At 40.1% G+C, this 26,043-nt stretch overlaps 1 protein-coding gene across 4 annotated transcripts in view; it reads left to right on the forward strand.

Moving 5' to 3' along the window:
• Positions 1-26,043, forward strand: part of utrn (utrophin) — a 144,843-nt gene that overhangs the window by 114,968 nt on the left and 3,832 nt on the right. For 2 of the 4 annotated variants that reach the window (XM_035678308.1, XM_035678307.1), the window contains exons 61-68: positions 111-222; positions 3,736-3,872; positions 9,266-9,304; positions 9,791-9,856; positions 12,108-12,173; positions 19,816-19,977; positions 21,709-21,946; positions 25,277-25,352. In XM_035678308.1, the coding sequence (XP_035534201.1) occupies positions 111-222; positions 3,736-3,872; positions 9,266-9,304; positions 9,791-9,856; positions 12,108-12,173; positions 19,816-19,977; positions 21,709-21,946; positions 25,277-25,352 (896 nt within the window). Of the gene's footprint in view, positions 1-110; positions 223-3,735; positions 3,873-9,265; positions 9,305-9,790; positions 9,857-12,107; positions 12,174-19,815; positions 19,978-21,708; positions 21,947-25,276; positions 25,353-25,588; positions 25,673-26,043 lie in introns of all 4 variants that reach the window. The other 2 variants (XM_035678305.1, XM_035678306.1) reach the window with 2 other exon arrangements.

Consider the following 26,043-nt stretch of genomic DNA (forward strand, 5'->3'; position numbering starts at 1 on the left):
CACACACACACACACCCTGAGGACATAAAAGTGACATCTACACACTCTACTTCCCAACTCAACTTATCTCACTTTTCACCTCCCTTTTTCTCCCCCCCCTCTCTCTCTAGGTATCGCAGTCTGAAGCATTTCAACTACGACGTGTGTCAGAGCTGCTTCTTTTCTGGGCGCACCGCCAAGGGCCACAAGCTCAACTACCCCATGGTGGAGTACTGCACACCGGTAAAAGAATAACACACACACACACACACACACAGACACACGTTGTTCAGCAGCTCGTCTCATATCTCTTTTCCATGCTCTCGCACATGCTCATCCATTTAATGAAAGCACACACATTCACACTCACAGACTTCGGTTATTACGGAAACGCATTTATACTGATTTTCACTTTGAATTTATTACCTTGCACGGAGCCCATGCTGATGTTTTAATTTCTGAATATTTAGTAAACTATTTTTGGACTGAACGCACACCAAGGCCTTGTTCACAGTCTGCATTCCAATTTATTCTAAAGGTCAGGGCTCTGAAATCAAATGTGGTTGTTCCTTCACACCAAATATAGAAAAAAAACACCTCTTTATGGACATTTCTTTGTGCATGTTGAAACAGGAATAGGTCTTTCCCAAACTGTTGAAGCACATTACTTTTGAAAATAGTATTGTATGTAGCATTAAGATTCCCCAAACCATGAAAAACAGACTAAAAGTACACAAAAGTATGTGGAAATGGTTGTCAAAAGATAAAATCCAGATCAAAAGTTACACATACAAACTTACCCCAACTTTAACCATAACGAGTACATTCTGCCTCCAACCCCTGCACCAGTTCCCATCTTAGCTTAACCACAAAACAACCCCTAATATTTAATGGTTTACCTTGTGGGGGCTCCACAGCTGGGAAATGAGTTCCAATTATGTGGCTATGTAAACAGATTTTTATCCCCTCACTGTGATTAATACAAGTTGACATTACTCCTGCCCCTTGCCTCAACGTACCACTCCCCATTCAGTTGATTTCTCCAACTTATTCCACAATCAACCCTCCCGACAGACTTCTGGCTTGATTTGAATTTACATGAACAAATGGTAAAATACTCATGGCTCTCTGAGGTCTGTTTTATCATTTCTGCCAGAAAGCAATATTTCACTTTACTACTACGCAGAGAGAAGAATATTAGAAAAGGGGGAGCTTGGCGAAATTGAACATTGCTCTCTTTCTCAATTAGAATCGCACACTTGTGGGCCAACTCGTTTCGATATTGCTTAACGTCAAACTTTGAGTGACTCGAGCGGAGACGTTTCTCATTTCTGTCTTTTAATTTGCTTTTTCAATTTTGCAAATGGGATAGATATTGACTTTGCAGGAGCAGCTGTAGGGAGAAGTGATCATTCTTCCCTGAGTTAAGATGCCCAGCAGCTGCCTGCCACGACTTTGAAAAAACATTATCTTATTTTCAGCTTTGCTGCAGTGACAAACACTTAAAACGTTGGTTAAAGATTATTACACAGGGTAGGGAACGTTAATCACTCAAGAGTTTGCTGATCGTCAACTTTAGTGACAGTGACAACAGAGCAGATTCAAAATTCCCCTTTTACTTTTTCTCCCTGATATGTCTGCACAACTTGACCCACTGTGCGGCCAGTTTAATTGATTAAAGGTGTTTTTTAAATCACTTGTGTACATTTACATTGTATCTACACTATTAGGGGCACCATAAGGACATTATTAGACTCTCTCAGAGGTTGTAGCCCAACGACTTGAGCAGACTTAGGTTAGATGAGATCATAAACGTAAGGACCTTGCTGATGAAACGGCTACAATGGCAGATCTCGCTAGAAGGGACAATAATCAGTGCAACAGAAATCCGGTGTGTTTGGCAGAAAAGAGAGGCTCTTGACAGCTGCCTGGAAGCTGCAAAATGGTCCATGAAAGACTGAGAGCAGAAGACAAAAGATTGTATGCACTGATTAAATGAATATTTGAACTTATCAGCTGTAATGTTAAGCTCTGTGTCTGCCAGAAAAGCAGTCACGACTTATCACCATCAGTACTTTGAAGAATGGCTGTGACAGCAGCAGACTGTCTGCAGGCTTTTCAGCACAAACAATCGGAAGATGTGTGAGGATACAGAAAACAGTAAATGGAGCCAAATACAAGCAAATCATTGAGGGCCGCTTGCTTTGCAGTGCCAAACACCTTCGACTGGTGCAACGACTCGAACAATGACCTTAACCATACAGTACAGCAAGATCAATACTGGAATGGCTGTAGAAAAGTAAGAAAAACAAAAGCTTTGACTTAAATCTGGCTGAAAAGCTTTGATATTTTGTGAAATTTGATGTTCATAAACACTGCATATCCAGCTGAACAGAGCGTTATGGAACTGCGAGATACTGTAGACTGGTAGGAGATCACTCAAATCTTGCAGATCCAGGCTGTTAGATGTATCCAAGACCCAAATATGTAATTCCTGCCAGAGGGAAATCAAATGAAAACCCATGAATCAACTTAATGTGTCATTTTAAATCCTGTAGTCCATCTCAACTTTATAAGACACCTTTGAAGTTTTTCCCTCTAAAAATATCAGTATCATACATAATTATATTTACCCTTCTCCCCATGCTCAAACCAAATTGTGTTTCAGTTTTATACCTTTGAAAATATCATGTCTATACTGAATAATGATGCCCCCAAAAACAGATTTTGCAGAGAGTTAAAGATTGATAGTGGCTTTTGTGGGTCATTTAATAAGATTTGTTCTTTCATCTCTGTCGTGTTGTTTATTTTATGGCCACAATATTGCTTCTTTTTTTTTTCATTACGTTTCATTTTTATGGGAGTGGCATTTTCATAGTTCCCGTGGGCTTTGTCAGTGATTTTGAAGAAGCCAAATTTGATGCCCTGCTGTATTGATTGCTGTAATTTCAATGTTTTTACTTTTCCTAAGTGAAGGTGTTTTTTGGGTTAGACTATGACTTGGGCCTCTAGTGTCATTTTGTTGTCACAGTTATCAGGGGTTATCCTTTTGGCCTATTGGTTATGAAGCACTCTCTATGACTAACAATTTGATTCCAGCTAGGGACCTTTATTGCATGTCATAATCCCCATTTTCTCTCTGTCCAGTTGTTATCGGTCTCTATCCACATTGTTACCATCTAATTAAGGCAAAAAAACAGGAAAAAAAACTATGTCTGTTAAGCCACAGAGGAAAGAGCTTACACACGCGCACAAACTTGCACAAATTCTCCCGCAGCTTTAGTATAATTGTTCTATAATTGCTGTTGGTTTGCTCAAGCTACCATCTTAAATTGCGTGGATTAGTCAATAAGCCAAGTGAACTCAATAGAGTCTGTTCATTTACGCATATCTGTCAACTGTGGGAGTGGTATGTTTGTGTGTTTGTGTGTTTGTGTGTGTGTGTGTGTGTGTGTGTGTGTTCAGCAGTGGTTGTCTGAATCCTCTGCAAAGGGATTTTCTCCCCCTCTGGTCAGACTGTTGTGGTAATTTGTTGTTTGCTTACAAGGCATAAACCACTTCTGCATGAGGAACACCTTTGCTAAGTATCTAATTAACAAAACACATTCTCTTCCACGCAAATGCTTTTGCTGCTTATGTGTGCACAAGAGACTGTGGAAATGCATAAACTCACACACACACACACACACACACACACACACTGCAATAAATAACACACAAACGTTGTCTGTCTCTTTATCTTTCTCTCTCTCTTAGACGACATCAGGTGAGGACATGCGTGATTTCACCAAAGTGCTGAAGAACAAGTTCCGATCGAAGAAGTACTTCGCCAAACATCCTCGGCTAGGTTACCTACCAGTCCAGACAGTTCTAGAGGGCGACAACATGGAAACGTAAGTAACACTTGAATGTTAGCTGAGATAAATTAAAAACTCTTCATTTACAGATTGATGCCGGGACAAAAAACTGAATAAATATTTTATGTCTGTCATGCATCACGGTGTCTTTAAGTTGTCTTAAAGTCACAGTAAAAGGGAAGTCTTTAGCTTCAGTACTTGTAACTGACATGTTTGTGAGGGATTTAGATCAAATGCGAAAACAGCACATTATGGAGTTATACAGGACTGTTGGCCTCCACCCACTCTTCTCTGACTTGCAATGTTAGATCAGGAGGAATAGGGAGAGGGAGAAATTAATCAATTAGAGAATAATCACCCTCTATTGGAAATGTAAACAAAGTTTTTAAAAGCTGATAACCAAACACATACACACCTCCTACTGCTCTACTAGCTGCTACAAACCTCAGGCTAATGGTGAAGTGTGGTTTCATATTATGGGCAGGGTTAGCTAATCGCCCCAAATCACATTTGATTGGATGAATTTATGTTCACAACCCCTACTTCAAGATGAATCATCAAATAAATGTTTTACAGGAAGAGAGAAGAGAGGGAGTTTGCTATACAAATACTCTGAAATAGTTTTTGACAAGTTTTTTTGGCATATAACAAGAGATAACTAAATATTTAACACAGGGAGACAGAATTGGAAATCTATTTTTTATTTGACTGTCTTTAAAAGCAAGGCTGCTTGTGACAAAATGCTTAAAATCAGTTTTGAAGTAGCACTTCAGTGATTTAGAATTGCGAGAGACGGATTCAAATAAGAATGGTCAAAATCAATGTGGCAGAGGCTGAGATATCCTGACTCAAGCTCCAAAAACCTTGGATCTACATTTGCCAAATCAAACGTCTTTCATTAGAACCTCCCTGCTCAGCAAAGGTCTCATCATACAACAGTTTTCATGAGTAGTACTCCCTATGACTGACTTTGACATGTCAAATTGATGGAGTGCCCCCTTTAAATGTACCTTATTGTCAAATCTCTCACTCTCATAAATATCCTTAGGTCACAGGTTATAAAAAAGCCTCATGCCTGAGACTCACGCACACAGTCCCCCTGCGCTACAGTGTGTGGGTGGTGTTAATTTCCCACTCAGTTTATGTGTTTATTTACCTGTCGGTCCAGTCTTTACCAGGAGTCGTTGCTGCACTGTAGATCTTCTGTCTGCAGCACCTGGACCGGTGACTACGTCTGATTTATGTCTCTGCTCCTGCCAGCCGTAAATCCCCCTGGAGAGTCATTTAACTTGGCCCACATTATGCAGACGCCCCAGGCGGGCTCCTCATCCTCCCCGCTGGAGTGTGCGTCTGAGTTTTGGCCTTTTTCAAATACCAGCCCACTTGCACCGTGTGCTTCTAGACTGATGCTTTTTGTGACTCATTTCTTTGCGTTTTTCTCTATATTTTATTAATCTATCTATTGTCTTCTTTTCTCTGCCTGTCAGTATTTTTGTATTTAGTGGAATATGCTGTCACTCGTAATATTACATTTTGACATTTCCCCGCTCATGCCTTCTCTTACTTTTGAACAGTGTAGTTTTGCATCCTGTAAGAACCAAAAACTCTCAAACACGTCCATGCGTGCACTCACAGGGACTCACCTGGTCGCTTGCGATAGATTTTCTCCGACATCCAGTTGCACGCAGTCACCTCTCAGATGGATTGTGCTGCCTCTTTCATCCCTCCCATCCTTTCCCGTCCTCCTCCTCACCCCCCGCCACGCTCCATTCTCACTTCCTCCCTCTCTGAAAAATTGCTCCTGCAGAAATGCCTGCCTGATAAATGCCCCTAAAAGGCAGAGGGATTGTGGCGAAACGCAGAAGTCTTTTCAAAATATGGCAGAAGGGAATGGAGACTTTAGGACTATTTCATGGTCATCGTTTTCCCGTCTCTTTTACTGCATTAGGTCTCTCCTGTGAGCTGCGGACTATCCACATGTTGCCACAGGCTTGAGTACACTATAAACAGCTTTATGTGCAGAAATAAGCCTGAATGGGCAATTTTTTTGCTTTTAGACTGTCTATAAGATCTGGCTCAAACATATGCTCGGTGTTATAAAACGCTCAGCATTCCACATTAATTTTAGACCTATATTTTCACAGTTCAGTGGCTTTTGCCATCTCCATGTCACTGAAATGAACACTGTGACCTAAATTGAAATGGATTTTTTCTGTAATTGGAATGAGGTCTAGATCCCTGCTTTAAAAGAGGAATTATACAGATTAGGTGCACATCATAACATTTGCTACCGTTTGGTGTAATAAAAATATGATTGCTCCCAATGTTTCAACTTCAAAATATAGTATATGTTACATGTTTTATTTGCATTTAATACAAATGTTATAAGTTCACTCCTGAATATCATGCTTGAGGCTTGTACAACTTTCTACAATATTAGAAGATTTCTTTTTTAAATTATTCCCCCCCCAAGACCTTTTTAATGCCTTGTCAGTTTGCACTGGTTGTCTTAACAAAGCAAACTTCTAAGAAGTAGTAATTTAGTACTGTAGAAGCAAAAGTGAAAATTAGATTGTCTGCTGTATAATTGCCCTCCCTAATGCACTCACTCGCTGTCTCTCTCCTTTTTACTTTTGTATCATCATTCCTCTTTTTTAATTCCACCCACTGTTTCTTTCCACCTTGAGAGAGCAAAACACCACCTACTTTCTCACCTCCCACTTGTATCTTTGCTTCATTTCACGGCAGATAGGATTTTTGATTCGTCATAGCTATATTTGATAATGTGAAAGAACACTTGTAATGGTTTCACACTTAGTGTTGTTTTTGTTTTGCTTTTTACCCTACGTAGCCAGAAAGAGTAGACTCTGCTGCATTAGGCTTTGCAGAGGGGCTAATGGTTTTGAATGTGGATTTATAAGTAAGCGGCTAAATTTTTCTTTGTTTTCTCCTCAAAATCCAGTCTTAGCAAAATAGTTTTGCCATGGTCATCAGGAAAATAAGGTCCCCTGAAGCCTTCTGTGCATTCTGTGAGTGGCCCAAATAAATTAATCTAAGGTGAATAAAACTGAAAAGTGTAAGTTAAAATGACATTTTGTAGTAAATGCCATTCCTCCTAGGTGTCAGGTACATTACATGTTGCATGATTCTGTCCCTCCAAATTGTCCTCTTTAACATCCAGTCACACATTACTCTACATCTACAGAATTTTAACATATATGCACATACGCACACACAAAAGCTCTTATGCGTTTACTTTAATACCCATGCCAAAGATAAAATTTCTTAAAACTGTACCTTCGTTTCCCTTCCCAGCCCTGCAGCTGTCTTCCAACAGACAGGCAGAGGTGTCAGCATGCGCAGATGGTCTTTTACCCCTGACAGAGTAAACAGAGGATAGGGAGAGCAGAGAGAAGCGGTGCTAAATGTGACAGAGTGACTACCACAGCATGATGGACTAAATTGATTTTTAGAAACCTTTTAGGCCATTGACCAAAAAAAAAGAAAAACCTCTGAAAACAGTGAAACATACTGTATGATTTTTACAAATGCATCAAGAGACGATAAAAGACAGTAGCTCTTTTGGCAGTTCCTCCAGTTTTTTCTCAGAGCCGTTCCAAGTTTTGGGAAGCACAGCACTCCTAGTTCTAAGTTTTAGCTTCTTCAAAAAAACATGCCCTTCTGTGTGGGTTTTACAGCTTGTGAGTGGGTGTTTATTGCTTAACCAAGGTCCATTAACATTTGCCTACTCCAGGCTTGACACACACCCTACTGGCTTTGTAAACTTTTTGTTATGTCACCACCTTTATACTGATGGTATGTTTGAATTTTTTTGTCTAATCGAGTTTGTCTTACCCTGTGTGAGCTCGTTCAGATAAGTGCAGAAGGATAACCTTGCTTTCTAGTATGGTTAACATGCTCTTAATGAAATAATCCACATTCTCACAGAAAAATTCTTTTTTTTTAAATTGAGGCAATATTTTGATTGACTGATGGGGATCTTTTATGAATACTGGTACTCATGCATTTTGACCGCAGCTCAGCCTATTATTGTGCTTCAACAGGCACAAGCCTTCCATTCAAACACAGTCTTTATAGCAGCCACATTTGTCAGACCCCATATACACCCAAGGTCTCTGCTGTCATGTTTCTTCTCTCCCTCTCTTTACTCTAGTCACCTTTCCTTCACTCTTTTTTTTTTCTCATGCTTCATTTCCAATATACTCTCTCCCCTTACCTATTACAATAACATACGTTTCAGTCTTCACTACAAACTACTTCTTTTCATGTGCATCCATCAGAAATATTTGGTTAAGGAGGAAAACCATCTACACTCTATGAAGCTATCAAATATTTTGGCAAAGATGAAAACGGACATCTCTATCCTGGAAAACAAAATGATCACGCTTCCTTTTCTCTCTCTCCCGTATGAATCCCCCGCTACATTTCTGATTCTCCTCACAGCTACAAAAGTGTAACTACACCGGCTGCCCCGCTGTGAGAAGTATAACCAGCATGCGGCACGTCTCCTTCTGAATTTCCCTCCTTTAATGTGCGAACAAAAGCGCGAGGTGAAAGAATGTCAACCTCACCAATTTCTAGCCAGACTCCTCCGTGAAAACAACACTTTTCTTTGTGTTTTTGAGATAAGAAGGTATCCTATTAGTTTACAAATAACAATTTAAGCTCTGCATTTCTAAGAATAGCTGAATTTATCACAAACTAGAAACCAGAAGACTTAAAGACACACACCTTCAACATCCTTCAAGTTTTATTTCCAAAAACTCTAATGACCAGTTGCTTCATTTGCTGGACTCTGGACACCTGATAATAGTATATTTTTATAACATAATGTGCTCAATAGCAGATTAACTAGAGAATAAGTTCTATATATGTTTGCATGCCATCTCAGTAAATCCTGCTGGAAATAAATGAGAAAAAATTAACAAATTTGGGCCGTATCATTCTGTATGCAGAAGGATTTGTGAAAAACCAATTAAATGAAATGTGTGTGACAACGGTGAAGTCAACTGACATAATAAACCCTTTTTTGTGCAAAGTTTCATACACACAACCTGGGTATATCACAATGTGCTGACCGGTCCACTTGCCCATCCTGTCCCTTTCAAAACTGACTGTCAACCTACACATTTTCTGTGTCGTGAGTCTATTTAGAGGCAGGTTTTAAATAATGTTAGGGGGGATAATCATGACCACATGTGGCCTATATATTGGTGTATATACTGGTGACTGTTTTATGTGCCTTCCTTCTGTGTTGAGTGCAGCCACTCAGCTGTTGGACAGACTTTCCTTCCACTCCTCCACCTGCTGTGTTTTTGTTTCTGACCCACTGAGTGGTTTTGACCCTGTAATGTTTTGTGGTACCTTAACTTCCCCTCCCTTCCTCCCTCCCTCCGATTCTTTTACAGTCCCATCACCCTCATCAGCATGTGTCCGGAGCAGTACGAGTGAGTATCAACACCAGCAGCAACACCTCGCCTCCAGACTGGAATGCCTTTTAACGACACCTCCTTTACTCCCGTCTCTCCTCACTCACCTCACCCTCTAAAGTTCTCACTCCAACTAAGCCATGATCGCACTGCATGTTGCCTGCCTGCCTGCCTGACCCACTGGCTGAACATGCAACCCAAAAGAAATCTCACCCACTGTCTCTTTACCATCACCTTCTCCACTCTAAAGCATCCAACTAGCATTCAGTTGCTCATCCCAGCAGCAGCTGTCAAAAACCATCCAACCGCTCCGTAGATCATCCTGCTCTCCTATTTCTCTTTCTAGGATCATCAGATTTGTTTTCTAGGTGATGTTGTGAGGGGCCATTAGGTTGTGTGTGTGTGTGATTGAGCGTGTGCATGTGCCTGTGAATCTCCGTGTGTTAATGAGGTTGTGTGAGCATGCTGAATCTCATTCATCTCCATTACCCCATTCATTTCCAGGCTGTCCCAGTCACCTCAGCTCTCTCATGATGACACCCACTCCAGGATAGAGCAATATGCCAGCAGGTATGCATTGCATTCTCCAATCATCATCATCTCATCATCTCAGATGCCACAAAGCAGACACATAAAAGATGATGCACATTTAAAAAGCTTCACTGTAGAATAAGAAATCTTTTTAAAGGACCTAAACAGAGACATTTTTACACGTTCTTCTCGCCTGCAGTCTTTGTACTTACAATGTGTTACTATAAAAAAACATAAATCTTTCTTTGGATGGATTCAATAAATGCAGACATGTTGTTGGTGCTCAAACAAATCAAATCTTTATACAATGATTTTGAAGTTGGGAGATAAAAGGAAGCCTGGAAGTGAAGGAAGTCATGTAGAAACCAAAAAAACTACACATGTACTGCAATGTTTTCAGAAAGCATTTAAATATTGTTGAACTGTTAATAACACCTCAGGCTGTACAGACTGCTCACAGGCAGTCACATAAATCCAAACGTTGTTGCTTCTGTGCTTTTTGAAGAGGAGACATTTTTTGTAGAAAACTGCCTTTTTTACTTCTGCGATTTGTTCTCATTACATTATGACATTTTTAGGTCAGAATCAAACAAAGCACGTTCTGCCAATATCAGTGAGAGAGTCCTGTTTCTTATTTCGGGAATATGAACTTGCTCTATTGAGCTGGGAAATTACAAAGACAGAAAGAAGGAGATGTTTACCACTAAATGTGAGAAAGAACTAAGCATTTTGCTTTTATTTATGTTCTAAAAGGGTAATTATGAAACCTGTTTCACATGCAATTGTAGTCAAATTCTGCAGTTTTCCCCCCAGACAGCACCAGAGCTGACAGAACTGATAAACACAGTCAACAATGTCTGGAGTTTGTACAAATGAACACTCACAAAAAGTTCAGCAACTTCAATTATGGAATCTTTAATGTCAACCAGAACTTTTTAATAACTTTTAATATACACAGTGGACAACACTCTATCTCCAGATATATCTCTCTATATAATACATATTAAACCTTCAGTGCTGTGGAAATATTATTTTATGGCATTAGAAGTCTAATTATGTTTTGGTAGCCTATTGCAATTTTTTTTTATTGTTTGGTGTCTGGGAAGTTACAAACAACAACAGTCATAAAATCCACTTTGAAGATTGTGTATACGCTTTTCATTTTGTGGTATTCGCATACATTTAAATTCAGACGACTGTCAAAATGTGCTCTGTGAATGAACCCAGAAAACATGTAGCCACCCACCTCTTTGGCTGGTGACATTATGGATTTGCTGCTGAGATCAGAGTAGCAGCAAACCAGCCCGATGGCTGTTTTCAGCCGCCCACTTCAAATGATCCTGCTGCGTGCATCGACACACACACATATACACAGCGAGTGATCAACACGCACAAACTAATGTTCTGCTGCACTGAGATTGAAAACCTGTCATGTTTGATTTTAAGATAAGTCTGAATATTACGACTCCACACTTGCACAAATCCCATCTTGCCCCTTGGATGAATCTCTAATCAGTTCGAAGCTTATCTTCTCTAAAGCGGACAAAGGTTGCTCGTGTCAAAACAGCACCCAGCGTATCCTTCCGCACATAGTTTTAATCACGAAAGGTCTTCTGATGCAGCACTGCTCAGTCTGGCCCATAGCCTTCTATTGGTCACACACCATTAACCTTCGCTCAGCATTGTTTTATCAGCAATGACACAGACACGAGCCCTGCGAATTACAATTCTAACTGTAATATAGACGCTGACATTGTAGATTATAGTGGAGCTTATAGATTTGCATGGAAAAATGCACACAATGATGAGATTTCATCAGGGGATTTATAACTTTAAATATCTCCCTCCCAGCATATTCTGTCACAGTTCAATTTCATCCTAAAGTTGAGTGTGTGTGGATCATGTTCATAATTTGCTGGACAGCCATGCTGCTTCTCTGCTGCAGAGTTCAGTAAATACAGACTTTGATCTGGGGAACTGGCCTCATTAGCATGGCTGCTTTGTCAATATTTGACCAGAAAGAATTCTGATGTTTTCCCCACAGCTACACGCACAATCACGCATCTCTACTGTATTTGGTGATAATCCAGGTCATTTGTCCCCCTTGGGTTAAATGACATTACATTCTTTGAATTTTAATTGGCGTGTTACTGTGGTGTTGAGATCCTCATTTGTTGTTGTTGTTGTTTGATCTGAGTTCTGCATGTTGATGAGACGTTGACAGCGTTTAAATGCTTCAGTTTTAACTGGTTATTAAAGTTTCAGTCACTGATGAGGGTTTCTTTCTCAGGTTGGCCCAGATGGAGCGCTCCAACGGCTCTCTGCCCACAGACAGCAGCTCCGCCACAGGAAGCATGTAAGTCATGTTTCTACTTTTCCTTCAACGTGACTACACGTTTCTATCAAACGTTGTTTCACAGATTGTCTTTTTCCAGTTGCTGTACATATTCACACAAACATCTCTTTTGCATCCCAACAACAGCAACGTTTGGTCCAAAAGTCAAGTAAAATGGTGTTCATGATTAGTTGATACATTTATTTTATTATAACACTTCACCAGCGTCTTCCCATGCTCTGTTTACCTGTCAGGATAGCCCAAAAACGTTCCTCTCCTGTTTTCAGTGCAAAGAAATAACAAGGTGGCTTCCCACATTCCTCCAGAGAGATCAAGAGAGTGTGTGAGAGAATTGAGAATGGTTTTTAGGGAGCAAAAGAAGTGTGGAGTGAGGGGAAAGAGACAATGGGATGTGGCTGAATACAGCGGGAAGGACAGGACTGTAATGGGTTAGAGTGCCAACAATGAGAAGTGAGAGTGATTGGTTTCAGGATCTCTGATAATGACCAGTTATCTTTGATCAGAGGAGACGAGAACATGGCAAACTTGAAAAAGAAGAAATCACATAAAAGAAAGGTGGAGGCGAAAGCTGACGAGGAGCAAAAGTGCTGGATTTTCTGATAGTGTGTGTGTATGTGTGAGTGAAGGCATGTGTATGTCTTTGGCAGGCCATTCGAGTTGAAGGGCGCATTTGTCCCTTTTCCCAACTGAGATCCTAATCGGTGGAATGAGCTCTTGTGGTTTAAATGCCCTTTGAGCTCATGGACACTCCAACATGTGTGCTAAAACAAACACACACACACAGGCACACACTGTGTTCTTGTCTTGGAGGGAATTACTTTTCGTTCTGATCGCTTGATTTGATAAGACACTTGTAGATCTCAAGATTTGTCAGATCATATCATCATCATAGATATGGGAATTAGCAATGTGTGTGTATGCATGTGTGAAATGAATTTGTGCAGAAGATGTTATTTTTTTTTTTATCTCAACAACAATTTCAAGTAGCACAAAGCCAAAAACTGTTTTCAGAAGTGTTGAAAAGTGTGCACCTGGAGAGCTAACAGATTTCCTGTATGGCACAGAAAGGAAGGGAGAAAGAAGTTTTGGGATTTTTAAGCAGAAAATTCTTAGAAAACGAGTATTACAATACAACAGCAAAAATGCAGACTCTTGGGAAGACGGTTAAACCTTTGAGAATCTCGAGTGAAGATGAAGTGAAGCATCAAGCTTCATTCTGTTGTAGGTTGCATCCCCCTGTTGATGTGCATGCATCACATGGACCGCTGTTCCTACACTTCACCTTCATCCGAACTCGCCGCATAGAGCACTGGTTTTAGAAACAGGAGGTTCGATTGAAAAATTCCCAAAAGCCCTCTCTGCTATTCAGCTGATCAATAGGAAGACAGAACAATAGAAAGACAAAAAGTGTTGGTGAGCAGGAGAAGGTGGAAACAACAGAGGTGGATTTATTTTCCTCTCAGAGCTTTTGTAATGCGGGACAAACACATTATCCCCCACTCCTCCTTGCTCTTTTGTGCTTTGTACTTGGGCTTATTTAAGAGAAGAAGCCATTATCTTTGCCAGCTCTGAAACAACACTGATGCTCGTACACAGTACTGTGTGAAGCGCTAATGAGGTGAGGAAGATGATGGCTAGATGAAGTCTAATGGGTTTAACAGCAGAGGGAAAAACCACCCACCAGGGCACATTTAGAACATAATCATGGTTTGTGTGCTTTCACTCACTTTAACATCAGTGTCATTACTGTGAGATTTGCATTCAGATTTGCTGCAAAACGACGACAGCCACAATGTACCTGAGGAAGAATAATGCACAAAAAAAGGATATTTAAATGCCAATCACATACGATACCAGAATTTGTGCTTTTTGCCAGTACACATTTTTCACCAGGATAGCTTTGTAATTATCAGCATGGAGCACAATACAGCATCTGTGTGCGCAGTGCATACTTTACATTTCGAGGAAGGAAAAAAAAAATCCTTTTTTGATCGAATGTACATTTGTTGCAATGCAAAGCCAGATTTTGTTATTATACATAAAAGAATAACCAAGCTCTGAATGGGGGAACATAAACTTTTATTTACTGCAGTCTGAACAATACCACTAATTAGGAAGAATAATGAACTACATCCAATTTCTCTGCCGTTGTAGATTATTATTGGTAGTTTTGTGGAGGATAATTAACTTATTTGAATGGATTTCCCACATATTGGCTCTTAATTTTGACTAAGACCCAAATAATGTTGAGATCTTTGTGATGAAAATTAGTGCTTGCGAAAACAGTCATCGTTACAGCCGGCTTAATTTTCTAAAAATGCTGTCTTTTTTTTTTTTGCAAGTCTACTGTGTAAATTTGATAACGTTCATTTAAATGTTACTGTGCTGCAATAAAATGTCATTCACATTATTTTTGTATGAGCTGTTTTTAAGGCCAGAAACAGCCAGTAGCCCTGTTTTTATACAGCAATGTGTCCCTCAAGCCCTACTTTTAAGGAGAAAGTAACTTTGAAATCCTTTTTTAAAAATAGGGGTATTGTGCTTTATAGATACCACTTAAGTTAAACAGCGCAGTCAGCCATATCTGTTCTCAAAAGAAGAAGCTGTACATTGTGTTGTCAGACTTCACAGCTACGAATTAACTCTCCTTCCTCTTCCTTTTTTAATGTTTTTTGTTCGGAGTGGTTGGTTGTCTTTTCTCTCTTTTTGCAAGATGTATTCTTTTTCGCCTACAGCTGATTTCACCCAAGCCTCTGTGTCGATCACAACACACCATCTGGTTGTTTGTGAGGACACACACAGACCCAGAAATGATCCCTGTGCTTGATATGATAGTAGAAGGTGCCTCCTTGGCAGCGTTTGAGCTTATGAAAACATGCATAGTGTAACATGGATGACTGCGTTTGCCAATTACATGCATGTTTGGCTTTAGGGTTGTATTTTCTGATCGTTCAAAGCTAGCAAACACTGATTTGGACTCGCTGCCAGCTGTGCAGTGATATCAGTAATTAGTATGTGTGTGTGAGAGAGAGCTCTAGAGATAAAGTGTGTGTATGTGCATGTGGCTTCAGTTAATTTTTTGTCCTGCATTGCTTTTATCTAAAAGAGAGTCCTTAATTAGGAAGCCGGTGTTGCCTGTTTTCTCTGACCTCCAGCCAAAGCACAATGTTGTCATCGATGCCTCGGTACGTCACAGAGGAGCGAGAATCCCCGCTTTCCTTTTTTGTCCCGGCTTTTTTGTTTGGTTTATCGCTCGCTTTCCAGTCCTTCCCCCAGTGCTGTCCCTTTTTTTTTTTGCCTTTTGATATTTTGCCCTTTATTCCTGTCCCTCTCCCTTTAATTTCTCTAGCCCCTTTTCTTTTTAAACCTCCTTTCATCATACCCTGTCCTCCCCTCTTTCTCTGCTCCTCCTTTCATCATTTTTAGTTGTAGTCTAATCATGTTTTACCTTTGGGCCCTGGCAACCTTCAGATTCAACACTGAGCACAGAGGTAAACATTGAAATACTTTTTTTTAATCCATGCATCACAAACAATACACCTCCACTCCAGTAAATAAAATCGCTTGACTTTACTTCAATCGGTCCCAAAATGTGGAAGTCCCACAGAAAGCAAGGTTTCTGACCACGGGTGAGGAATAAAAGTAACGTGTAACCTCTGCCCCTTTTTTCTAAATTTCCATGTTAATATTTCTCCTGTTTCCCATCTTTATCACTCAGAGTTTCTCTCTGAGCTAAGTCTAGGCAGCTGATAGCGTCATTCAGCTCTAGAGGAGCTGCTTGCTTTGTGATATGTTAGCTAGGCATCCAGCCCAGAGACTATTGTTGTTGGGTAAAGACCATAAAAGTCCCCTCAGCCGTGTCCTTGCTCGCCCTCACCAAGCACGAAACTCTTATTCACAATGCATCGCGGCTAATAGCCTCGGCATTCATCGCCGTTATTCACATTTCATTCTCTTCCCACACTGATGCTCTCTTCCTCTCTCATCTCTTCTCTGTGTTCCTTCCTCCTCATCCAGGGCCACATTGCCACTTTCTGAGCCTCTGGTCCTTTCATTGCCCTTCCTCATTCTCCCAATATTCCAGAGCAGGTGGTCTGTGAGACCGCTCTACCCCCTGTAGTCCCCATATCCACGTGTAATGATCCCCTCCCTGCTGTCCTCTGGGCTCCCCCTGCCAGCCATAATGTCCTGCTGCAGCTTCCTGTTGCCAGGGACTTGCCTAATTGGTCACTCAGTTTGTGCTGGACCCCCGTCCCCTAACCCCAGCAGACAACACTGCCACCAATTTTCAAGTTTCTCTACAGGAACTAAGATATTCTTTATCATCCCTGCCCTCCTTGTGACAGCATACCTATATTTCAAAGAGAAACTTGTGTGTGTGTTCGTATATTGCTGCATGAAATTTGACTTCTTGTATGTGCCAGCTTTCTCTACGTCATTTATCAGTAACTAAGCAGTTTCAGCATGGCTTCAGTCTCCATGTTAGAGGGAAATTGATGAATAACTAAATAGGTGTGCATGCATATGATAAAAGCTCTAAGATTTTCAGAAAGACTAGAAACGTAATTCATGTATAAAGTAAAGACTGCATGAAGATTGTTGTTATAAAAGTAAGGCAAGGAAGAGCTACTGATTACAGGAGAAGCTTCAGAACATTCTGAGTTCCCTTTCTTGAAAGTTATTTGATGCAGTGTCATTCTTAAAAATCACTCTAAACTTGTGCTTCAATTCTCTTTTGCATGCAGTGAAGGCTACTGCCTCAGCATATTGTTCCTTTTATGTGAAAAGAGGTCTGTATACCTTTCATGATCATAAAATAGTATAATTCATTGTCTTCTCTGAGAAAGAAAAAGCTTCCTATTCATAACCTCTCTCATTATGCATGTGGTGATAATGGCATTCTGAGTATTTCCTGAATTGTCATGATTGTCACCTATGGTGAAATTCAAGGGTATCTTATGTAAAACCTGAGACGTTTCAGTTAGCCAGCTTGCTCCCCAGAGGGTATTTGATTAACTGACTCATTATAGCCAAGGATTATGCACTCAGTTATGGTCTGGCCCTGATAAGAGTGTGTGAACCAAGTTAATAGCAAGTCACCGCATATTTCAAAAAGGTGCCAAGAGTACCTGCCAGGATACCACTGATGAGGTGTGGCTTAACGCACAGCACATTTTCAGCTCACAGAGGTCAATTCAGTATTCTGTCCTGTGGTTGTTGCTATATGCTGATATAAAGGAAGTTGCACATACCTAAACTAACCTGCCTTTTGTTTTATTAAATGGTTAACAGGTGGATTTAAATACAGTATCTATCAATTAAAGGCTGTAACAAAAGCAGTCATGTCATCAGACAGGTTTAAAAACAGGACTCAAGGTTAGATCAACTTGATTTGGAAAGACAATGAAGGCGAAAAGTAACATTATTACCAAAACTGTAAATATCCTCCACAACTCACCGTGATTACCATAGTTTCCTGTGCAATGATGGATTAGTAATAAAATTTCAGGTTCGCTTACTTGCACTTTTCATAATCTGGCCAAATTGTTGGTTTGTTTACAACCTGACTGCCTGCACACCTGTTTTTCTTTCCCCACTGACTTTGTTGGAGCCACAGTGTTCCCAGATCTCAGCAGTTAATATGGTGATTAAAATGTTGACATAATCAATAGAAACAATGGCCAAATCTGCAAACATAAATGTTAAGAGGAAGATTAATTTTAAATCTATAGTATATTTTGTATTTGTTTATAGTAATATTCTTGTTCTTATAGTCCAGGTATATTCTTTTTAAGGTTATATAACTGAAGGATAATAATGTCACAGAATGACAGCACTGCTGGAAATTCGGACAAGCTGAAACCATGAAAAAAATACCAAAATATTCAGTAGTGGATAGAAAGCCACACATGGAGCCACCACACCACTAAACTTTCTCAGCCAAACTCTACTTCAAGCTGTCAAACTAGCTCTGGAATTGACAGTCAGTTTAGCAATGGAAAGGACTTTTAAATAACAGACTGCCATATTTTTATTTATTTTTTTTGTATGTGTGTGGTTGTCAGGTTATAGTCTTCAAGGCTCAGGTTGTGTTTCAGAAGGAAGGTGACAGCTGGGCTTTGGCAAGACCTGCCATCCCCTTTCAGATCACTCAGATAGCACATAAAGAGATGGACACCTACACACGCATACAGATACACAACACACCAGACACCAGCAGCCATCTCTCCTTCCCTCCCGCCATATCTTTCCATCTGTCTGTCAGGCTCCTTCTCTTCTCTGCTCCCTCCATCTCCTCACAGCCCTCCCTTACTCTAGTTATCACATCCTAGAGACTGACACATCTGTGTTCCACCAGGGATTGTGGAGCTTACAGCGTAGCAGACCGACAATAGCTGGAGATCTTATATATATCATGGCAGCTACCACAATCTTTGTTAAGATTAGGTGCTTGGATGCTGTAGTTTTTGTTTGTGTTTACAGAAAGTTGGCTTTTTTCTGGTGTGTGCAAAGTGCATCTGTTACCACCTTATGCTATTCGATGTCCCCTGATATAAAATCATGAAAGAAGACAGTGAAACGCTGTAGTGGTTTCAGTTCAGCAACTTTACTGGCCCCATGACATTGTGCTAACCTTCATTTAATTCATCTGCAGCTCTGTTCAAATATATCATTTTATATATATATATATACCTATAGTTATACGTCTATAATACTTATATATCATTTATTGATACTATATATATATATATATCCTGCCATATAAAGCCAGAAGAAATCAGCCACATATTGGGTCAGAACGGACTTAAGTCCAGAATCTTTTTTGCTCTTGTCATAGAAATGTATAATTTTCCTGAAAATGGCAAGATGTCACAATCCGACCAACAAGTAGACAGCTAATGCTAAAGCATTAGAGATATATCAAGTGAAAGCTAGCAGGGGAGATAGCCACTAACGGAACTAAATGTACCATATTTTTCCATAGCTGTGACCCTTAGTTAAAAAACCCCAAATTTTGACATCACTACACGAGGCAGTAGCTAAACACCTTAGCAGAGTAGCAGTAATGGGAATTTATTAAATTTGGTTGTATTCAGTATATTCAAATAAAGATGAATTCATTATTGATTTTAGTATAATGTTATTAGTAGTAGATGCTCGAACACTAGCCAAACAGATACTTAATTCTTATAATTAGGGACTGTAAATAATGAGCAATATGTTAAAAGAACAACAACAAACAACTGTTTTGAATAGACAAGATCTTTTGCAGATTCTGTTTCCAGTATCTTCATTTTTTACTGTTTGTCCTATGTAGTTCCTGTGGCAGTTATGTAGTTTCTTAATTAGCCTAAACGGGTATAAAATTACAAACCTTTCTGTTCTCAGTATCACTGATTCTGTAGCTACTGCTCTCTGCCTTTGTAGAGCACTACTGTGTTATATTGTAATTTCTTTGCATCCATTCATTCCATTTTCAAAATGATTTGCTGTATGTAGTTACCATAATACTCCAAAACATCTTTCATCTGCTGGAAAAGCTCAGCCTCAAATGAACAGAAGGTGAATTAAAGTGGCTGACGGGGACAAGATGTCTGGGCTCCTCACTCTTCATATGACGCTGTACTCTCAACCCCCACAGGGACGACGAGCATGCCCTGATCCTGCAGTATTGTCAGACGCTGGGAGGGGAGGGCTCCCCCTGCAGTCAGCCCCAGAGTCCTGCCCAGATCCTACAGGCCGTGGAGAGGGAGGAACGGGGCGAGCTGGAGCGGATCATAGCCCGTCTGGAGGAGGAGCAGAGGTGAGGCATTAGAAATGTCTATTAAATAAACGTGAGAGGATTCAGATGCTGGATAAAATATAGAGGAATATGTTTGGACTTCTTAAGACAGACATCATGTCTCAGTTAAGTTTTTATCTAGTTTGAAATCAAATATCAAATAAAATCTATGTTTATCTTTTTCTTACGTTAACTCACAGCATCTTGATATCATTTGTTTCGCACACCAAGTCCTTCTTTGGTTTGATTAGTAAATGGAGACTGCTTAGAGACAGAGTCACTGTACGATCTATTGTGTATAGGTGCTTTTTGCACAGCCAGAGGCTCGACTGGTGTGATTTAACACTGATTATACACACACACACACAGGCACTACAGGAGAGCAAGGAGGAAAGAGAGAGAGCTTTACTAGCAGGCTCATAAATGCCAACTTAAGTAAAGCACGGCAGCTTATGGTTCTGCACTGAGCAAGATGGAGAGAGAGGGAGGGAGAGAGAGAGAGAGAGAGAGAGAGAGAGAGGAGAGAGCCTTTATGTTTGTCTATCCACTTCAAATAGGATTTCACTGAGAAAGCAGAAAGCATAGGTAAACATAACTGGTATTTTTGTGTGGCACCCCACTGTGGGGGTTTAGGAAGGAGCTTTTGAATGCTCTGTTTGAGAGTCTTTCAGTCATAATAATGATAATATTCAACCATATTTGTTTGTTTTTTTAATAATTATTTAATAGAAAGTATCACACAAGAGGGAAGCCCCCTCTAGGGTTAGCAGTTGAAGCATGACAAACAAAAGCACATCACTGATGTATATTAAACATGGCAAAGATATGTAAGAATAACAATAAAGCCGAGCTCTCAGGATCACAAGTTCTCCAATCTATGTAAACAAGGCTCCCAGGAGTCCCAACACTCTTAAACTAATGGTTACACATGACCACAGGTCCTACTACTAAAGAAATATGTGAAATATTCAAAACATTAAGAGTATCCTTAAATAGTATCATAAAAAAAAAAATATATATATATATAAGATACATAAGCATACATACATACGTATTTGTGCATACACAGTATGCCCGTGTGTATACATTATATAGTGTATATAGATAAGAATACATGCACAGATGTTACAGTTACAGAAGCATTAGCATATGCATACTTTATAGTTCATACATGGATAACATAGTAAAGCAAAAACCAACAGAAATTGTTTCAGGTTTTGGGCCACTACAAGTCTGAAGAAGAGCTTCAGTTATCCTCAGCAGAGTCTCAAAGTCTCCACTGGAGGGATGTACATCATACATTGATTGTACAAACTAAATGATTAAATATGTGATGTATAGATAGATGTGACCAGTGGTGAAAAGTAACCAAGTACATTTACTGTACTTAACTTTTTACTCCATCATATTTATCTGACAGCCGGAGTTAATAGTCACTTTACAGATTAAAATTTGACACACAAAACATCAAATATTTATGGTAACTACCCAGCAGTACAGTACAGTTACAGTACAGTAACATTTGCTCCACACTGAACAGCTAAAACAGTAAAATACTATGTACACATGAATGCATCAGTATTAATAATCCAATGATATATAATAGTATGACAGGGCAGAATAAGTACTTTTACTTTTGATATTTTAAGTACATTAAGCTGATAATACTAATGGAGTATTTTCGCATTGTGGTATTGCTACTTTTACCGAGCTAAATGACTGGATGTTGTGTTTCCAACCCTTCTTCCCCAGGACCTTGCAGAGGGAGTATGAGCAGCTAAAGGAGCAGCATGGCCAGCGAGTAGCCCCTGCTGGAAGCCCCTGGGAGTCGGATGGTTCTTTCCCCCATCCTGATGAGGCCGATCTTCTAGCCGAGGCCAAGCTGCTACGACAACACAAGGGCCGACTGGAGGCCCGCATGCACATCCTGGAGGAACACAACAAACAACTGGAGTCTCAGCTCCATCGCCTCAGACAGCTACTGCACCAGGTGACATAACACTTACACCAATTTGTTGGGCTTATTTTATCCCAAGACGCCGCAGGTTATGGCTGAGTGGAGACTGAGATATATATTCATAGACTCCAACGTTACAAAAACTGTCAGAAAAAAGAAAAGTGGATTGTCTCTTCTTGTTGTGGGCTTTTCCCTGTCAACTGCTAAGTGGACTAGATTCAGATTGTTGCTGTGAAGAGGCCATTTGCAGAAAGAATGGCCGTTGTTTTAGTGCTTAGCAAACAGAAAACAACATAGATGTTATAAATTGTCTACTAAGGACTTCAAACCTGAAGTAGCTTAATCACAATTACATGATATGAAGGAAATATAGAAGCATTTGTCAGCTTTAAAAAAGAAGAGTTGGTATGTGAGTTTATAAAGTAGCACAAGACAACTAACATTGTTTTTCCAATACACAGTTATACAGCAAGTATATACAGCAAATGGGTGGCTAACAGTCTCTTAATGGCAACCTAATATCAGCACTCTCTTCAAAAGATACATTTATTAAATACATTATGATTTCCACAGCCTTGAAGTCTGAAGCATAGCACCCACACAGCTGTGATTAGAAGTTTATTCCTTTTAGTTCATTAGGCTTGTTGTTGGGAAGCAGCGGGGCAGTAATCACAGTTCACAGACTCACTCACACACACCAGCTGGCGGGGCTGTTTCAGTGCAACTCGTAAAATTAAAAAAAAGTGCAATGCTCATATAGAATACTTTCAATAAATTAAAGGATTCTTTCAAAGTCATTCAAATAAATCAGCAACATAAATATGTACTTGTGCACTTACTAACCGCCGCATAGACATCCATACATGTCTCTATGTAAAGTAACCTGTTCTGTTCTGTATCCATACTCTTTTTGTGCCTTTGAATAACAAAACCTGCTCATCAATGCTCAGATTAGATCCTAATCACATCATTACCATTCCATCCAGGAGTCCGGCATTCCTCTCCAGTCCCTCTATCAATAACTTCCAGATTTGTTTATGCCCGGCCTAATTGCTCACTGAGGTTGGATTGTTTGTGCCAAGTGAGAAATGCACAACCCTCAAGCCAAACAAACAGCAATCCCGACAAATCAGACTGAGCAAACACAGGGGCAGGTATTGGCTCTCTGGAAGCTCTGGAGCTGGAAGCACTGTAATAACTCACAACAAATACGGCCTGGAGAAGGCAGCCGACGTGACTCGGCAGATTTTTAACGGATGAAGATTAACATTTTGACAGTAAAAAAAGTTTTTTTTCCTGTCACCATATTAGAGATTTTCCTCCATTTTTAGACAGTAGATGTATTGTTGTTGACATACTGATTTATATATGCAGTATGCGACTTAAGGCTATGATATGTAACATTTCCGCTTTAGAAGGACTGTGATAATGTCCAACCCCAGATATATCTGTCTTATTTTATTCAGGTAACGGTGCAATTTACCGGTCGCCTGTCAGTGGCATCTCATCATCCGTTGCACATGCGTCAGCGTTGTGGTTGTCTGCCAGAATAAATCCACGTCATAAATTGACTTTTTATTCCGTTTTAAGCCACATTTTTATTATACACTTTTTAGATCTTGGTTGTTTTTTGCTACTTCCTGATGCCACTCCGTTATTGTTTTGATGTGAGAGACCCCCTAGTGACAGAAATTACATGTCGTACGTTTAAAAGTCTTCAATCTTGAATCTTGAAATATAAAAGTACCTATTAGGCAGCAGAGTGGCCCCTGTCATGTTTATATTACTGGATTATTATTATTATTATTACTGATATATCAACATTTAAGCAGCATTCTGTTGTTGTAGCTGTATCAATGTTAAACTAATTAAACTACTTCATACAGTATACTGTTATAATTTATTGAACAATTATTTGTTTTTTATATGAATTCTTAATCTGATAAGTAACTAGTAGCTTTAACTGTCAAATTCATTAAGTGGAAATATTTCAGTATTATTCTTAGTTACAGTACTGTGTGTTCTACCACTTATAATGGAGGTTTTTTAACAGTAAAGAAAGGAAAGGAAGTCAAAAGTAAATTTCTTGTGCTGTGCCTTAGTTTTAGTTGCATGCATTGATTTTAGCATGAGATTGCACCGATGTCATCACCTCCTGTGTGTTCACTGTTTTCATGAAGCAACCTGATTCTGATGCTGATTCTGAAAAACGGAAAAAATAAAATGCAACCGTAATGGCATGCACGACTACCTGTATGCAAACAAACATGCCCACGCTTAATAAGAACTTCTGCTTCCTGACATTTAAGTCCCCGGCGCCCTGACAATATGTCAGCATGTCTTTCCATCAAACATCAGCGTTACTGCCAAGCTGCAGAATAATAAACCCAGCCAGCTTGATGGCACGCATTAAATTCAAACTCCTGAAGGCTGACCGGAGCCCCGACCCCAACTATTCTAAGACGAGCCTCGAGACACTGGCTGTGCTCCAGAGACGATTCCAACATGTTAGCCTTTACCGGCACCAGGGGCAGCAGGAGATGAAGGAGAAGAAGAGGGGTGACGAGGGAGGCGACATTGATTTGATTTCTTGCAGTTGAAAAGCTAAAGGGAGTGTGGGACTCTGTGGTAATTGTCACCAGACATCAAGCGTTTGCTCCTGTGCATCGGAGCATGTTTTCACCAATTGATCGACTGTCCACAGTGATAAAGTTACACAATCCTAATCTCTCCTTGATCGGTTACGATACTGTTAGTGTTCTGCTGTGTTTTGGTGTATCTGGGCTTTTTTACTGTCATTAGCTTCTCTTTTGGTTAAGTTTGACACATTTCTTCTTTCTTGACTTCTTTTATCATCCACTGACTTGAATCTGAGGTATTTCATTTTTTGGATAGCAAGGCAAGACATACACACCCTTTCTACGTCAGTGAAGGAACTTTCATGTTGTCGCTTAAAATGTGGATACAGCATGTATTATTGTGATCACTTTAGTTTCAGTTGTTCATGTTGGCAGTCCAGGACTTTCTTCTGTTGCACTCAATAAAATAACTGTGTGTGCAACAATTGGCTAGAACACTAGAAATCTAACTATGCGCATCCTTTGGGGTCTTTGAATGTGATTGATACTGTAGCATGTGAAACTCAAGTCGGGAGTTGTTTATGAGAAATGTTTCTGCACACGTAACAACAGCCTCATTGTGCCGCCCTCTGGTATTCCCTTGTCTCCGCCTGTCACTGTGAAGCACGGCTAATTTTGAAGTTGTCAAGCGGATGCCAAGCAGAATAATTATGTTATAATAATGGAGTTTTCTTTTTTTGCTTTCCTCTCTGTGTGCGTGTCTCTCTCGCTCTCTTTCTCTCAGCCGGAAGTTGAATCAAGGGTAAATGGAGTGTCCTCTCCCACTGTGCAAGACCAAGGGCCACTTACTGAAAACTCAGGTGAGACGCTCAAGACTTGATCTGTGTGTATGAAGATTGGTCCTCGGAATCCAGTCACTTTAGCAGCATTTAGCAGGAACACTGAACATTTGCTCACAACATAGAACATGTTTGTTCTGTTTCTCTGCAAATGGAAACTTGTTGCTCACTGTGGTGTGGTGTCATATCAAAGCGTGTCTGTGGTAACTGAAATTCAACCTCTGTCTGTGTTCGTGTGTGTGTGTGTGTGTGTTCAGATGAGCTGCTGGACTCCCACAACAGTAGCTCTGACCTGGCAGATGTAATGGAGCAGATTAATAACTCCTTCCCTGCATGCAGTCGTAAGTTTCCCACTCTTCCGCCTCCTCTTCCTCCTCCTCCTCCTCCTCCTCCTCCTCCTCTCTCCCACCGTGTCCTCCCAGTCTCTGAAGGCAGATTTGTGTTTTGCCACAAGGACTCTGGTCAGCAGAAAAATAGTGCACGTCACTCTGTTTAAGTGTTCATACTTCATCCCTCACAGAGAAGATTCATGTGTAGCATATCAGATGTGTGAATTAGGAAAGTTTGTACCCTCCTCTACAGATTTTTTTTCTCAATTAATATTTTTTCCCATAATCCCACATGACAGCATCAAAGTACTTGTTTTTTTTCCTACCAACAGTCCAAAACCAACCAAAATATTCAGTCAACTGTCACATATGACAAAGAAAAG

The sequence above is a fragment of the Morone saxatilis genome, unplaced genomic scaffold (genome assembly GCF_004916995.1).
Source record: "Morone saxatilis isolate NCDOM2014 unplaced genomic scaffold, NCSU_SB_2.0 Contig7, whole genome shotgun sequence".
NCBI classification, from domain to species: domain Eukaryota; kingdom Metazoa; phylum Chordata; class Actinopteri; family Moronidae; genus Morone; species Morone saxatilis.